The sequence below is a fragment of the Malaya genurostris genome, chromosome 2, assembly GCF_030247185.1.
Source record: "Malaya genurostris strain Urasoe2022 chromosome 2, Malgen_1.1, whole genome shotgun sequence".
NCBI lineage: Eukaryota > Metazoa > Arthropoda > Insecta > Diptera > Culicidae > Malaya > Malaya genurostris.
In genome coordinates, this window is record NC_080571.1 from 343,192,324 (window position 1) to 343,206,575 (window position 14,252).

At 33.3% G+C, this 14,252-nt stretch overlaps 2 protein-coding genes across 2 annotated transcripts in view; one reads left to right on the forward strand and one right to left on the reverse strand.

Moving 5' to 3' along the window:
* LOC131431886 (uncharacterized) overlaps window positions 1-14,252 on the reverse strand; it is a 380,408-nt gene that overhangs the window by 340,919 nt on the left and 25,237 nt on the right. The gene's annotated exons all lie outside the window — the stretch shown is intronic.
* On the forward strand, window positions 1,175-6,942 carry LOC131431883 (serine/threonine-protein phosphatase 6 regulatory ankyrin repeat subunit A-like). Its single transcript, XM_058597828.1, has one exon. The coding sequence runs from the start codon at window positions 2,835-2,837 to the stop codon at window positions 6,837-6,839; it is 4,005 nt and encodes a 1,334-aa protein (XP_058453811.1). The 5' UTR covers window positions 1,175-2,834; the 3' UTR covers window positions 6,840-6,942.

Sequence of the window (14,252 nt, forward strand, 5' to 3'; positions counted from 1 at the left end):
ACATTTTAAATTTGAAAAGTAGATTCAAAAGAAGTGAACATTACAAATTTAATAAAAGAATGATTGATAAATTGAAACCAAAATTAGAAAACTATAAACTATCCAAACTAGCTAAAGAGTTAATTGATCATGTTTTGGACAAAAAGACTATTAGAATACAACAAGGAAATATTTTTGCGGAATATAAATCAATTATGGCAAAAGAATTGTTGTTTGTTGTTGATGTTAAAAATAAAATCATCCGATTTCATGATAAATTTATTGACAAGACTCAAAACTTAGATTCTGACACTAGAAGATTTCAAGAGGTTTGTGAACAAGAATTGAAAAACAAAGCAAAAAAGTTTAGACAAGTCCTAGAAGAGGAAATGAAAAAGTTAGAAGTACTTGATAATAATGCGGAAAAAACAAGAGCAGAACAAAAAGATTTCATCAAATTGAAAGAAATTAAGCAGTATTTCGAAAACAAAATATTAGATGAAGATTATCAATTTAATTTGAAAGACCTCAGCGAATATTTAAATAGTATGGAGTTGAAAATCTCTAATTCAAACAAAAGAAACAATGATCCTAATGGAGGATGGCCACAAACAATATCTGAGAATGAAATCGAAAACTTTTTAGAACATTTAGTATTTGCAGTGAATCAACCAAACGAAGAAGAGCTTGGTAATATAATTGTGAGTGAGGTCAACAAAGATAGTATGTTTAAAGATTTAACTAGTGAGCTGGTTGCTGATCACATACAAAAGAAAATACTACAGTGGTTTAAGGAGAAAATTGGAGATGAGGGTAGATTTTTGACACCTACGGAGGGACGGATTTTTTTGGACGAGATAACGCAAAAAATTGATAGTTTAATATCGATTGGCTCTAGCGTAGAATATTGTGAGAGATTAAAAGAATATGGTATTGAGTTTCAGAATACCATTTCTGATGATTTGAAAAATTTTCTTTTTGTAAAAAATTCAGAAGATAAAATTTTGTATTTTATTTTCTCGCAATATAGTTTATTGAGCATGATTAGGCTTTATCAATTGTTAGAGTATCGAAAGTATAATCATTACCTTTTTGTAAAATTGAGCTCTTTGCTGAGATCAAACACGCAGAAGAATTTAATTACAGTCTTTAATTCCAATTGTTATGATTTGTTTGTCATAGAAGATAATATCGGTAATAAAAATGCACAGGAGTTATACGATAAATTATCTAATATAATTATTAATCTAAACAAAAAAATCATTCTAATTACTAAGAAAAAATACACTTCAGCGAATGAATTTCTAAATGATCCTAAGTATAAAAATAAGTATAGTAGTGAAACGGATACAACTAGCTTCAAGGACCTTACTCAAACATCACAAAACGAACTTTTGGAAAAAGAAGTAATGTTTCAAGGAAAAATGATCAGCTTAAACAAATTAATAGATCCAAGGGACGAAAACGCAAAACAACTCATTGATTCAGAAATATGAATGAAGCTAATTAAGAACGAAGAAATAACCATAGGAAAGCCACCGCCAGCCTTAAAAGATTTGGAAGCAGCTTATGCAAGAATTAATGAAGAGATTGTAGTAAAGAATTTAGTAAATGATTTATCGAAAACTTCAGACCAGTCTAGGCTTTTTATGATCACCGGTATTGATCGGAACGATGTTGAAGCAGTACGAAATAAATTAATAAGGCGGCTTAAGATAGAAGGAGAAAGTTATGCAAAGATTGCTAATAAAATAAGACAACAAGTGAGTTTTTTCAAGGAAGACTCTGCTGCTGACACAAGAATCATTATAACTCTTGGTTGTAATAAAGAGTATCACTTAAAAAGTTTTAAATCCTTGTGTCATAACAATCCTAAAAAAATAGTTTATTAGATAGAAGTAACGTCTCAAAAAAGTTATCTGCGGCAGTTTTTTAATCCTAATTTTTATCTTAGAAGAAAATTAATTTATCATGATAAAAAAATCAATAAAGATAACATGAGAAAGGAATTGATGAAAGCTAAGCCTGATACTTTATTCCTTTTTACTGGAGTGAATGATGAAGATCTTTCGACAATATTCCAATTGCATCAAGAAGAGGAGACTAAATTTAAACTAAATACAATAATCCAAAAAGAAAATGGTCCAGCAAAGTTTGTTGAATTAGTAAAAAACGGGCGTAAATCTATTCATTGGCTGCATGTAGAAAACGACAATCCTAATAAGCGTATCATTTGGCGAAAATCTCATGGTTCTTTGGATATTTTACGTAATTATGTTGACAAAAAACCAGAGCTGTATGATGAAACTGAATTTTTTAGAGCCATCAAAGATCAGGTAGTAATTATTGTTGATGATCCAGGCATGGGTAAAACAACTACTTTAACTAGTTTATCGGAACAAAAACTCGCAACGGATTGGGTAATTCGAATAGATTTCAAAGACTGTCAGGATAAAATTGCATTTTTGCCAACTAAACAAAAACAACGGTCATATAATATAGATCATGCTTTAAACTTTTTATCCACAGTCGAGAGTAGTGGTTTGAATACAGAGTTGGCTAAAAGATTATTCAAATTTAGTCTACAGAAACCGAAAATATCTGTTCGTAAACCAATACTGCTATTGTTTGATGGTTTTGATGAGATTATTAAAGATAAACATCAAGCAAAAATAGTTTTATTACTAAAGTTTCTAAAAGAACACACTTCTGCTACAATTTGGGTTTGTACGAGACCCTATAAAATGTAGAAATTGGAAAATAGTTTATCAACATTTGCTACTAAATTTGAAGAGTTTAAGTCTGAGCAACAAGAACAATTTCTCAATGAATATTGGCAAATTCATCTTTCATTGATGTTGCATCAAAATAGCGAACAGGACTATCAATCGAAGATTGAACTTTATGCCAAGGCTTTACTTGAAAAAGTTGTTCATATTTTTGGAGAAAATATGTCCCGTTTCATGGGCATTCCTTTACAATTACGTTTGTTGGCAGAAGGTTTTCAAAGGGAAGTTATAGAATTTTCGAAGAGTCAACGGCATGAGGTTCCATCTTTTGAAGCTCTTAATGTATTGGATATTTATGAACATTTTATTGAAGCAAAATATGATGTTTATTTTAAGGAAAAAATTCGTCTTGATAGTAGTTCTCAATACATCAAAAATAATCTAACTGAATGCTTTAACAAGGACCATCAATGTTTAGCTTTCAGTGTGTTGTTTCCTGAAGTGGAACAAACTGATATTGTTCAAATGTTTGACAAACATAAATTACCAGAGCCAGAAAGAGTGAACGGTCTTAAATCACTTGGAATTATTCAGTCTGTGGGAAATGCGAAAAATGTTTATTTCATTCATAAAACGTTTGCTGAATATTTTGCTGCTACTTTATTTACTGGCAGTTTAAAGAAAAATATATCCAATCCATCAAAATATGAATCAATAAAAAGGTTTTTACTCCAAGAAATGTTTAAAGATAGTAATGAAGTAATTCGTAATTTTATTGATCGTATTTTGGCAAAAGACTCTCCCATCTATTCTGCTACCTTGGATCAAAATTTATCTACAATCAATGATTTGTTATATAAAAAGAATTTAGATGTCACTATAGTTGATCGATTAGGAAGAACAGCTCTGCATTTAGCAGTTCAGGAAGGTAGCATTTATATTGTGAGGGTTTTATTAGCAGCAGGTTTTAACGGCTTACAATCGGACATTTTCGGTAAAACATCCCTTCATTATGCTTTTAGTTATGGTGGTTCCGAAATCAGTGAATATATTTTAAATTATTATGCAGACATTGACATAAATGATAATATTTTTAGAACACCATTGCAAATAGATACGGAGATAGGTGATAGTATTTTTAATAAAGCAGAATATGCACAGTCTCAACTTGTAAACTTCGTTAATAAACAGGATATCGATGGAAAGACCGCTTTATATTATGCTGGTGAACTAGAAGAGTGGTATTTAGGTTGTATTTTGTTGTTGAATGGTGCTTATATTAATGCACTAAATGAAGAAAAACAGAAGGAATTACTAATATATGCTGCTGAGGGGACTGGTCCTGCCTATTCAAAGTACTATCATAAATTGTGGCCCGTTGTTGGTTTACTGTCAATGAAAGTTCATGATGCGGTTCATAATTATAGTAAGTATCCTCGCCTATTATCATGGTTTTTAGAATTTGGGCATATAAAAGTAGTAGATGCATTATTGGGAGCTATAGCAGATAATGAAAAAAGAAAAAGAATTTTCAATAATGAATATTATTTAGATTGCGTGAACGATATTTATGAACTAAGTGATAGAGATCATTTACAGGCAATAAAATATTTACAAGGAAATGGGGCTCTAAAGAATTATCATAATATTTATTGTACTCTGAAATCTGCTACATCAAAAGGTCACATTGAGACTTTTAAATATTTAGAAAATGGAGAAAAAAAGGAACTGTTTCATGTTTATATTGGTGTAGCAATAGAAAAAAATCGTTTAAAAATTGTAAAATATTTATGGCAAAACTATCGTGAGTTTACTACTACAGATTGTGGAATTACTGCATTACACTATGCTGCAGACAAAGGAAACATAAAAAGTATTGAATATTTATGTGACAACGAGGCTGATGTTAACTTTGCTGCTGAGGATGGTAGAACTCCTCTTCACTATGCAGCTAAAGAAAAGAGATTAGATGTAATAAAATATCTAGTAAGCAAAGGGGCAAATGTTAATATTTCTGATGAGAATGGAATGACTGTTTTGGACTATGCTTTAGAACCATTATCTTATTATTATGTATCTTTTCAAAGAAATGAATTAGATGCAGCAAAATATCTCATAACAGAATGCAATGCTAATTTTGGAAGGCGTACTCGTATAAATATTGCTACAGCGAGAAAAATTGTTCAAAAAACGTATAAAGATGTAAATATTGCTGATCAAAATGGTGAAATTTTATTACATACTGCAGTTAAATCAGGAAAGGCACTTTTTGTAAAATTTCTTCTCAAACAAGGAGCTAATGTTAATGTTCGGAACAAAGACGGTAGAACGCCATTAAATTTAGCTTTAGAGCAGCGTTTTACTGATATTGCAAGATTACTATTGCAATACGGTGCTATGTACGATGCACGCGATAAAAAGGGCAAAACACCTCTTGATTCATTCAAAAAAAAATTTGATCAGTCCAAATCAATTCAAATTGATGAGTTATTGAAAATGATTGACAGCTTATTCCATAGTAAAAACTTGATACAGGATTTAGAGGATAAATGGTTAATAGAAAGAAATGATGATGCAAGGAATCCTTTGCTTTCTACGGAGAAATGGTTGACAGAAAGAGATAATGGACGTCGGTGGGATTCTGATGTGTCTGATGCAAGGAACCCTATGGTTTTTATTCTTAATGCACGAAATGCCCAAGGAAGAACTTTATTACATGTAGGTGCTGACCAAAATGATTTTGAAGCAATTAAATGTTTATTCGAATTCAACCAGGATTATCTCAGTATAAGGGATTTGTATCACCATGCAAAAGATTTTCATTCGATGGATTTAACGGCAAAAGATTCTCGAGGAGATACGCCATTGCATCTTGCAGCACTGCATGGCAATAAAGAAATAGTTGATCTTTTTTTAAAAGAAGGGGCAGATATCAGTGTTAAAAATAATGAAGGAGATATTCCTGAGAATCTTGCCAGGAATAATAATCATAATGATGTTGTTAAGTTGCTTCAATCAACTGGAGATTTATTTATTGCTATAGAAGAAAATAATATACTTAAGGTTGAAAACTTGATCAGTAAAGAAGCAAATATTAATCAATTATATAGAGATGGTAAATCACTATTACAGTTTGCTGCTACGGAGAATCGAGAAGAGATTGTTAAAATATTATTGAAAAATGGTGCCACTTTTACTGCTGAAGACATACAAAATGAAGCACCAATTAATCTTGAGGAGAGACAGTTAGGAAGGAGTATTAATGTATTTTATGCAATTAATATATCATTTTATTACGTACAAAGAAATAATCCTGAGTTAGTAATTGATTACTTGAAGAAAATAAAACTTTGCAATGTTGATTACCTTAGCACTCTTATCAATACTTGTGATTATCAAGGTAATACTCTTTTACACTATGCAGTTCAAGAGGATTATTTTGATGTTATACAATTTTTATTACAAAACAAAGCAGCCTATGATGTAAGCAATAAACAAAATAAGACTCCTGCTAGTCTTGCCCATCATCAAGATATTATTAATTTACTGGATTTTATTCATCTATTGTTTTCTAATGAAAGTAGTATGAAACTTAGTTATAGTTTGAAAGATATAGAAAAAGATCCAGAGACATTGAGAATTATTACCAATGTTCGTAACAGTTATGGCTTAACAATATTAGATCAAAATTCGAACTCTTACACACTGAAGTTTTTGGTGAGGAATGGAGCTGAGATTAATGCTGTAAGTAAATATGGTAGAACACCTCTGCATTTTGTTGCTCGTAAAGGTAAATTAGAACTAGTAAAATGGTTAATAGAGCATGGAGCTAATACAAATGCCAAAGACGATCATGGAAATACAGTCCTGCATGAAGCTGTCTCTTCTAGACAGTTGGATCTAATTACATGGTTGGTGGAAAAACAAGGAGTGAATATCGATACTAAAAATAATTATGGCGAGACAATGGATTCGATAGAGCCTTCAATCAAGTGCAGACTTAGTGCAGAACAAAAAAGTGAATCGATATCATTATTAGCTAGTTCAGCAAGTGATTTAAGTTGTATTCCTGGCCCTAGTAGCATGCCCGTACGTCTTAGGAAGCTACCCATATGGCGGTGTTCAGATTAGGTAGGAGAACCAGACAAACAAAATGTAGTTGCTAATGTGGCTTTTAGACTACTGCAGGATGTTGGTAAATTTATTGCTGGCAAAATAAGTAAAGATCATGAAAATAGGAGAAATATATATTTTATTCAGAAAAATCTCTATTCCTAATTTGTATGTTGGCCTTTTTCTACGCGATCGAATGCCCTTGATTGAATCAATCATGAAATACTTACGGAAAGTACAAGATTTTCAATCCATCGCAATTCTGAATTTCTTCACCATAATCTTCATGCCCATACCCGTCTCGAATTCGACTCTTTTTAGAATAGAGGGTTTGTGGGTTAAGGAAATCACACTTGATTCAAGAAAATCGATAAATTTCGATTCGATTTTCAATTAGACAAACCTTTAGAAAAGAAAACCATCAATGAATCACAAAATTCCACAACACATGGATCGTTATGCTTCCAAATGGAAACAAACGAAGTTTCCTGCTAGCAAATTATTTACCATATGATCAAAAAAGAACCGGAATTTTATTAAAAAACGCAAAATTTCAATTTTTAATAAATTTCTTAATTATCGCCTTCAAAGTACTCTCCTCCTGCGGCAATACATGCATGCCGTCTCAAACCCAAAACATCAGTAAAAATATGTTCGGCTGATCCATAAGAGATGCCCAACAACACAGCAATCTCTCTAATCGGTACAGAACGATTTTGCAACACGATCTGCTTCGCCGATTCAATGTTTTCTTCAGTAACAGATGTTGTTGGGCGGCCAGGGATCTCATCATGATCCAAGCTTGTACGACCACCTTTGAAGCGTTTATACCATTCGTATGCCTGTGTTTTTCCTAGACTCGATTCACCAAAGGCCTTTTCTAACATTTTCAACGTTTCGGAACACTTAAATCCATTTGCAACACAAAATTTGATGCACGCACGTTGTTCTAAATTTTCATCCATTATAAAAATTGTCACACGAAAATTTTTCAACTACTTTGTATAGACGCCAAACAAAAACTAATCGTACGATATGCGTCAAAATTTGACAGAATGTGTATAAAAGTGTTACCAATGTTGAGAGAATAAAAGTTTACCGATTGGACAAGCGCTTTTTTTATCATAAGGTATAATAATATCTGTGCCAAGAATGGTGGCAATCCGTTCAGTAGTTCCGAGTTTCACAAATCACTTTTTCGTCTTTTTCCGACAATACACCGACAGAGCCGTGATTTGGAAAGTTGTCGACATTTTTCACCTCTTTGAAACGATTCACCCACTTACTCACCAACTGTTTCGACTTTTTAATGTATATCGTCGCGGCAGCTTGGGTCATTTTGGGACCTTTCGATACTGAATTCGAATTGTAAAATTCTAGTCAGCTGAGTTATTCTCGCATTGCATCATGGACACTACTGCCCTCTGTTTAAAAAAAATATATCACACCATTCCACTCTACCGATTGCGAGTAATCGTGACCACGCTCTTATGCCACAGACTGTATGTAGATTGAATCAAAGCAATAAAAATTGACAAAAATTGAATCTTAAACTAAATCGATGGTTTGTAGATTGTTGAATCAATAGCAGTTCGAATTGTATAATTTTGACCATTTCCAACAAGCGTAGGGTGGTCCTATTTTAAAAATATTAGTATTTGAATTTGCAGATCCGGATGCTTCATTGATTGGTGAATGAATAAAAGTTCGAATAGGATAACTTTGGACATTTTCAGTAAGCGTAGAGTAGCCTAATATAGAAATGTACAGATATTTTACCTTTTGCTAATTCAATGTTTAATTGATAGCAATTGGAATATTAGAATTTTAAGCATTTTGTTCGGTGGTAAGGCAGAAGGAGAGGTGGTAAGGAGAAATTGTGAATTGTTTTGGTAAATTTAATGCTGAATTGATTATTATATCAATAGAAGTGGTGGTGAACCAACGGATATAAACATTCAAATCATCGAAGTGCGTGAGATTTGGACTGTAGTTTTACGCATCGAATAGAGCTCAATTGACCTTCGCCAATGGTCTGCCAACTGAATAGTTCGGAACAAATTGCTTCGCCGAACAGCAAGCGAACTTTACCGTAGGCCGAATGAACAGCTTTTGCATATTTTTGCAAGGAAAATACTTCCGAACAAATATGTACAAAGCATCGGTGCTCGGTTCCCACTTTACCACTATTGGCATGAGTATATCCAAAATTAACAAACTTTCATTGCTATCAATGCACTAATGAATATAGCATCGAAAATACAATACCACCCTAAACCGCTCGCTAAAAACGTCCAAAATCGTCCAATTCAACCTGCTACCTGCTACCTGCTCATCAGTTAAAAATTAAAATAGCAAAAATCGCAACATTCTCAAATTTTCATATTGAACCCCCCTACGATCGCTGAAAATATTCAACATTATCTTATTTAAACTCAGTTTTTGCAATGACTGAGCGGAAACATATATTGGAGAAGTCAAATGAATGAAAAACTAACAGATAAGATGATTTAGTGGAAGAAGATACGCTAAGAGACAGGACTCGAATCTGCGTTCTTATGCATTCCGTGCATGCGCGCTACCATTTCGAAACTCTGAATCTTGTTTTAGTCACTATAAAATGTCAGTCAGACATAGTAGAACGTACATCGAACATGGTCTACATCCTGCCGGTCACCCCGTCACCTTACATCCAAACATCTTCTCTGTCCATCAAACACTAGTCTTCAACCGTTGTCGTATTTAACGCGTGTAAACCAACCAGCGTTATTAAACTGTACCTTCTCGGTTAAACGGCTATTACGGAATGATTTTTTTTTGGTACGTTATCATATGACATTTACCTTAGTAATATACTAAGAAATGTCAGAAAAAAGAATTGAGAGTATATTTTCATAACAAATATTTATAATCTATTCTTTGGACATTTGCTGTACAGTAGGATTTCTTAGAACATTACTTTATTGAGAAAATTCAAATGAAAAAGTTATCGAAAAAACAACTGTAACTTAGGATATGGATATCTAATATAAAAACGGTTAGAAATACATACGAATTATTGTGGAAGGATGCATTGTTCTATCTCATCCAGATTTGGAAATAATGTTTGAATTCATGGTTTGTTTTAGGACCACCCTAGGAACCACTATAGTCGAAAAACTCAGTTTATTAAGTGCAGTTAATGTGCCGAAGACTTTTAATCTTTAAGGCCAATCATAAAAGCGTAAACAATTGTTTCCTGCTAATTTTGCTTCCTGGACCACTGTGCAGTGAGTTGAAAAGTTAATGGTTCACCTGACGAAATGATTTATTTCAGCTAAATAAAAGGAAATATAAACATGTTAATATTGAAAAGAGAAATTTTTGTTTATCAAACCAGTTGTTTTTTTTTTTATTTTAACAAACTAGTTGACTTAAACAACAATACAGTTTGGTCATTCATCATAGTGAACCCGACATTTGTGAGACGCACTGTAGGTATTATTTTGGTGAGCCCATGTGCTTTAGTTACAAAAACAAGTTGCTCAAGCGGTAATATATAACTATGAGAGTAACTATGATGAACTTATCTTTTCGTTCAATATCTTTAAAAAGTGATAAGTTAGGTCTGGTAATTTTTTTCGCGAGATGAAAACCGAATACAAATTATCTGATTGATTTTTGTTTTCATTGCATATGTAATGCTGTATTTCTGAAACTTTTATGACAATATTCTTATGTCGTCAAGTTTTGCGTTCATTTCAAGCAGTTCAAATCTGGTACAACTTATTTGCAAGTTTCGAATTGTTTTTCTAAAAAAAGAAAACTGCACACACTGACCTAAAATTTCATGAGGCAGCCGAGACTATGCGGACTCGGCAGCAAAATAATTTTTAGTGTGAGGTTTTCAATTCGGCCTATCATTTTTTACCTTGCGGAGAGCATAAATTCATTAATTTTTTTCTTCACTCGAGATTCAGAGCCATTTCGGCATGTATTGAGTCCGATACAATTGTGACAGCCATTTGGAAAATTTTTGATAAGTTGAACAATTGTTTTAGTTACTTCGTTTTTACATGACGATGTGAAATTTTTTGCAGTGCTTCTATAACTGCTAATGCAACGTGGGCAAGTTGGTGATTTGCTGCACGATTGTTTTAGATGTACCATAAATTGTTCTGTAGTGATTTTAACGTGGAATACATTTTTGTTTTTTATATAGGGGTGCAAATTAGAAACTCAAGAAAAATGCACGTGGAAATGTGGTCAGGTTTTGAACAATTACAGCTCAGTCAATTTTGTATCTATTATTAATATTATGTCACCATTTGATTGGTAATATTTCTATGTTTCGATTTGAATGTATGAAGTATTTTCAATTATATATGATTGAAATTTTGATAAGTAGTATTTGGTCTGCTAACAATCTCCGGCATACCGGATTTCTCTGCCATAGTCGACGGTTTTGAAGGAAAGCATCACTTTGAACAGGGATTCCAGGTCATTTTTTCAAAAATCTGTGATCAAGCCAAAAACCTGTCTGTGAAAATCTGTGCCCGTTTTCCGTACCATAATAGCAGATCAAAATCAATTTTGTGAGTAAAAAAAAGAGGTCTCACTACCAACACGCTCTGTACCATTTTCCTCAACCGCTCTGTACTTTTTGGTGCTAAACTGTGCTCGATTTCAAAAATCTGTGAAAATCTGCGTCATTTTTAAAATCTGTTCAGAAAACTGAAAATCTGTGAAACACAGATTAATCTGTGAACCTGGCATCCCTGTCTCTGAATGGTCAATCGACGTTAAAGCGAAGCTGTTGGAAGCAGGCGAATCTATAAATATAAGCAAAATTATAGCTAACGTTCCAGTCCTACGCAATGATGCCAACTTTCCCTGAAGTAAAATCCGTAGATTGGGTTTCAAGTGTACCTATACTCGTATATTTAAATTTAACAGCTTGAAGCTCCAAGCCATAAAGACGGTATTCCAAAAATCAGTGATCGGTGACGAATAGATGAACTTTAATTAATAAATTTTGAAGTATTGATTTTAACATCAGACGAAAGATAAAACATTTTCATTTTAATTAATTAATGCTATGAATAACTCTTAGTGAGCATCGAATCATTCAAAATCTTTGCTTAAAGTGAATGCTGACAGATTTATTGGCCGTTATCCGAAAAAAGTGCGTGATTTTAGAATTCTCCGTAGATATATGGAGAAATAATGCGAAATCTGAAAATATCCGGAGAGATAAGGAAAAATCCGTAGGTTTTAAAAGGCTCGCCCGTAGATCCGTAGAAAACACTGAAATCCGTAGGGTTGGCATCGCTGGTCCTACGTCAAGCATGCCAGAGTTACACGGTTAAAAATAGTTACTCATAAATGAGTAACTCACTCATTTATAGAAACAGTGAAACAATTCTAATTTAGAGTAACTCCTTAGTTACTCAAATTTGAGTTCTTCCACTTCCACGATTTTTGGGTAAAAACTGCTCATATACTGAGTAATGCTTTATTTGCCAAATAGAGTAATTAGTTAAATTCTGAATAAAATTTTATTCCACATATACCAAATTTGCGTAAAATTGCTCCTTTTTTAATTGTATTGTATTAAAATATTAAGTAATTGACATGCAATACATAAAATAATCATACTGTGTTTATTTATTATTCCGTTTACAATTGATTTCTAACTTCGAGATATCATATCAAGGTGCGATCGCTTGGAGTAGTGTGTCAATCGTAGATTAACACACATGTCAGTACTGCTCAGACACCAATCGGACACTTGTTCCTCATAAATGACACACTTGAGCATATTTGTTTCCATTCTGAAGCACAGTACGGATCCCTTCTGGACACAATAACTGCGTCGATGGCACAACCAAGAGGACAGACAAAAAATTGTGGTTTTTGCAGACACAGCACCGTTTATGTTAAGCGACTCACTCTTGAAATACGTGATCTCACTAACAAAAAATAGAACCTGTTGCTACAAATGGTTACTACAACTTTTAGACTGATCTTGCGAATAGTAACATATAAACGAGTTTTTGCGTTAAACTCAAATTTAGAGTAAGAGTTACTCATTATTATTGATGGTAACTACTCAATTTTTGACGTTTCCATGTACCATTTGAAAATGAGTAACTAGTACTCAGACTCTGAGTAACTTTCTCTAAGCGTGTATAGGTTATTGCTAGCCCACTTAGAAAAAACGTTCAACGGTGGTCCTTCATTGGTCCAATACGTTGGATCATTGGTCCAATGAAAGTCCAATCAATCGTTCAACGGGAGGCCAACACGGGACAACCCCAGTTGTCAGGTCTTGTCTTAGGTCCTGTCCTAGAGCATACCTATTAAAGCTTCTAATTGTTGTTTTATGGCACTTTTTGTCTTGCTGTCTCCCTCTCAGCAGGCCGTTCAATTTTGTTGGTCTTTGAGCGCTTGTTGAACGACATATTGCACGAAATATTCGTTCAATTTGCTGGAACGGTTTGTTGTTGTTTTTCTCTTACAAAAATAGAGTGAAAGTTAAGTGTTACCTTTACATAGAAAGAAAATTTGTTGTTATTCTACGTGAAGTAGAAGTATTGTGCTGGTATGTAGTGTTAGTTTAAACAAATAAGTGGTAAAACTTCAGAAATTCTTCAGTAGAACAGTCCAACGGGGCTCCAACTCTTCATGTTAAAAATGGCTCAACAATGGACCTCTGTCTGCCGGGTTTGTTGAACGAAAAAAATGGCATTCGGTTCAACGGTCTGTTTCAAAATCGACAAACGAAGGTCCCGTGTTGGCCTTCCGTTGAACGATTGATTGGACTTTCATTGGACCAATGATCCAATGTATTGGACCAATGAAGGACCATCGTTGAACGTTTTTTTCTAAGTGGGTGTAAATAATAAATGCCTCGCGATCACTGTTGCCAGTAGAGATAATTATACATTCTGAAAACTTTCTCCCCTTATAACATGCGATTATTTATCATTTGAAAACACTTAGACAAATGTTATATCGGTCAAAAATATAGCTCTGGATTCATTTTGATCAGATGTTTGTTTTGAAGAAAACGTTTAGTTGAAACAGCCTAATTTCTTAATTTTTCTAAAACACTCAATTTGGGGTAATTAATTTTTGCAGCTTTATTAACTACTAGCTGAATTACCCGGCGTTGCTCGGAAACGTTTCGTGAAGGGAAGGCCGAAAAAAATTCTCGAAGTTGTCTTAGTGAAATACTCTTGTAGTAAAACATAACTTAGACGGAAACCCGATCGAACAATACTCCGTTCATGTTCAGACTGCGAATGATCAGTGTCCCATCTCAGATCTCACATCACAATAATAATTATTTTCATGGTATTGTCGACAACCTGGCCCAGTTTTACATTTGAACCCTTTTGTTAGAAACATTTAAAACACCTTTCTCTCTATTAATACCTTCTTAGTAAC

What these genes read in the sequence shown, in the direction of transcription:
- LOC131431883 (XM_058597828.1), top strand. Translation starts at nt 2,835, where the DNA reads ATGTTGCATCAAAATAGCGAACAGGACTATCAATCGAAGATTGAACTT.